The sequence below is a fragment of the Gekko japonicus genome, unplaced genomic scaffold (assembly GCF_001447785.1).
Source record: "Gekko japonicus isolate JY-2015 unplaced genomic scaffold, Gekko_japonicus_V1.1 scaffold6330, whole genome shotgun sequence".
NCBI lineage: Eukaryota > Metazoa > Chordata > Lepidosauria > Squamata > Gekkonidae > Gekko > Gekko japonicus.
The window spans coordinates 19,229-22,537 of NW_015172755.1; the positions used below are offsets into that span (position 1 = coordinate 19,229).

The 3,309-nt window shown below is 49.4% G+C and overlaps 1 protein-coding gene across 1 annotated transcript in view; it reads right to left on the minus strand.

The window, feature by feature from the left end:
- Window positions 1-3,309, minus strand: part of LOC107119366 (cytochrome P450 2J6-like) — a gene marked incomplete at both ends in the record, with an annotated part of 26,546 nt that overhangs the window by 16,719 nt on the left and 6,518 nt on the right. Inside the window, one exon of the mRNA XM_015421830.1 lies at window positions 2,129-2,291. Coding sequence (XP_015277316.1) covers window positions 2,129-2,291 — 163 coding nt within the window. The remainder of the gene's footprint in view (window positions 1-2,128; window positions 2,292-3,309) is intronic.

Consider the following 3,309-nt stretch of genomic DNA (forward strand, 5'->3'; position numbering starts at 1 on the left):
AGAAGGAGGAGGAGGAGGAGGAGGAGGAGGAGGAGGAGGAGGAGAGGGAGGAGGAGAAGAAGAGATTGGATTTATACCCCGCCATTCTCAGAGCGGCTTACAATCCCTTTCCCTTCTCCAACGCAGACACCCTGCGAGGTAGGTGCAGCTGAGAGAGCTCTTTCGAGAACTGCTCTTGAGAGAACAGCTCTGAAAGAACTTGTGACCGACTGTTGTCATAAAGCCACTTCCGATGGCACTCTTAAAGGCTCTTTTAATATCACTGCCTTGCTGGACTGTGAAGAGCATGTGCCGGGGTAATGGACAGAGGAGCTGTGGTCCTGAGGAAAGTGCCCAGTGCTGGACTATGGACTGTACACCTAATCACTACACTACACTACACTACACCATGCAGCCGCAGCAGCAGGTCATGCAGACAGAGCATTGTCAGCATATGAGGAGGTAAGGCCATTACTAAAGGATTAATTCTGCTTCTGGCTCCCTTTTGGGGTCTTCTTCTTCTGTATTCAACTGTATTTTAATCAACAGTTTTAATCTGCTTTCACAATGAATGTGGTAGATCCAGGGGTCATTTCCTGCAGGAGCACACAGGAGCAGCGCTCCGGCAGTAAAGAGCCCAGGGGGTGGGCACATGCAACAAGCCCCGCCCCCTGCTCCCAGCAGCCCTGTGAGGGCAGATCTGCACTTTCCCACCCCATAGCTAGCAATCCAAAACAGTCCGGTGGAGCCTGAGCAGTGGGTGTTGCCTTCTGACACACTTCTGGTGATGTCAGGGTTTGTGGCATATGCAAATAAGTTATGCTAATAGGTTATGCTAATGAGCTCCTGCACCTCTTTTTCTACTAAATGACCCCTGGGTAGATCTGTTTGCTTGGTGGACAAGCCGTGTTCTGTTTTTACGTGCAATTCACCTAAGTGTTGACATGACTCATGAACTGATGCAAAATTACATAGCAGGATCCAACTTACAGCAAACTATACACAGTAGTATAGACCACAATCCTTAACAATTGGTCCGAGTAGCTTTGTGAATCGTGCTTATGTGGTTTTTTTTAAAAGATGCGTATTTATGTGTTTTTAATTTGATGATGTTACTGTTTTTAATGCTATGTGTCCTTGTTCCCTTTTGGGTGTCCTGATTTGTAACAGCCTTGGGCCCTGCACTATAAAAGCTTCCTATCTATATGATCTCGTCAGGTCTCAGAAGCTAAGCGGGGTCGGCCCTAGACATTTCCCGCACAAACAGGTCTCCCCGCTCTCGCAGTTACATTCCTCTGCCTCTTTCACTCATTTCCGCAGAGGCATTTGCAGTCTGAGGTCCAAAAACGCAGTTCATTCCCTCTTGCGGCACAGCATCAGACTTCCCTGTTTCCGGGAATTCCCTTGCTGTGCTACAAGAGAGAGCAAACTGTGTTTTTGCTCCTCGGACTGCAAATACCTCTGCGGAAACGAAAGAAAGCGGTGGAGGAATACAAAGGCAGGAGTGAGGAGACCTGTCTGTATGGAAAACGTCCTAGTTAGTACTTGGATGGGAGACCACCAAGGAATCCCAGCGTCACTATGCAGAGGCGGGCAATGACAAGCCACCTCCTCTTCGTCTCTTGCCTTGAAAACCTGATGGGGTTGCCATAAATTGACTGCAGCTTGATGATGCTTTACACACGACCTATAAGAACAGACGTCCCAAATGATCATGCGGTTCCCATAAGCAGGGCTATTTTGGGGCAGGAACGCACAGGAACGGAGTTCCGGCTGGCTCCCAAGTTGGCCACGCCCAGCAGGAACTCATTAGCATAACAGGCCACACCCAACAGCAGGAACTCATTAGGATTGGCTACATTAGGGGTGTGTGGCCTAACATGCAAAGGAGTTCCTGCTCCAAAAAAAGCCCTGGGTTTTGACCACAAACAAGGTAAACAGAATAAGAAGCAAAAGGTGGGTGTGGCTGGATGACCACACTTCTGGTAACATGGGGGTGCGGCCTAATATGCTAATGAGCTGTGCTGCCATGGGTGTGGCCTGATATGCTAATGAGTTCCTGTGGTTGGGTGTGGTCTATTATACTAATGAGTCCCTACAGGGCTTTTTCTACAAAAAGAGCCCTGCCGGGCCATAAGGATTCTCTTACCCTTGTTATTGGCCATAGCATGGAAGAAAGGGGACAGCGGGCGGCCTGCGAGGTCTTCTGGGCGGGTGGTGAGACCATCCTTCACTGCTTGGAACCCGTTTAAGACAACCACAGGGTACCGTCCAAACCACAAAGTGTAAATGTTCCCGTAGGATTTAGCTACCTGTGGGGAAATACCAATAAGCATGGGCGGATTTAAAAAGAACACAAACAACTTACATAAAAAAAGATTCTGGTCTCTGTTCTTTTTGAACTCGTTTATCTTTTTTAACTGCAAGCCCCCAAAACGGAAAGCTATAAAATGTATAACAAAACAAAACAACAGTGGCGGCAGGTGACCCAGAGAAGCCTCTATGGTTGGGGCCACGCGTGCCAGATGAAGCGGAAGGAAAGCGAGGCTATTTCCTCTGGAGGGATTTGACCCACCGTTGCGCAAATCACGCAGTCCTTCGAAGCTGTGGGCACAGCCCGCCACCGCACGATGAAGAAGAAGAAGAGAAGAGATTGGATTTATACCCCGCCCTTCACTACCCAAAGGAGTCTCAGAGCGGCTTACAAACTCCTCTCCCTTCCCCTCCCCACAAGACACCCTGTGAGGTAGGTGGGGCTGAGAGAGCTCTGACAGAAACTGCTCTTTTTCAAGGACAGCTCTTATCAGAACTACGGCTTGCCCAAGGTCATCCAGCAAGTGCAAGTGGAGGAGTGGGGAATCAAACCCAGTTCTCTCAGATTAGACTCCACACACTTAACCACTGCACCAAACTGGGTCTCTGGATGTTCCAGGTGCAATGTCCCTGTGTCTCAGACCTCCAGACTCAGTGGCAGGAGAGACTAGATAGCTAGATAGGCACGCTGACCTTTCTTCCTGTGTTTACCCTTATGCCACTGTCCCCTTTGAAATGCAGATTGTGTTCTCAGGGACTATTCCCCTTCCTTCTGTTCTCTCTCTGAGATGAAGATGAACTCTCTCTCTGCACACAGCAAGAGAGAAGACATGCTGTGCTCTCTTGGAACCATGAGAGCCGGTTTGGTGTAGTGGTTAAGTGCGTGGACTCTAATCTGGGAGAACCGGGTTTGATTCCCCACTCCTCCACTTGCACCTGCTGGATGACCTTGGGCAAGCCATAGTTCCGTCAGAGCTGTTCTCTCAAGGGCAGTTCTGGAAAGAGCTCTCTCAGCCC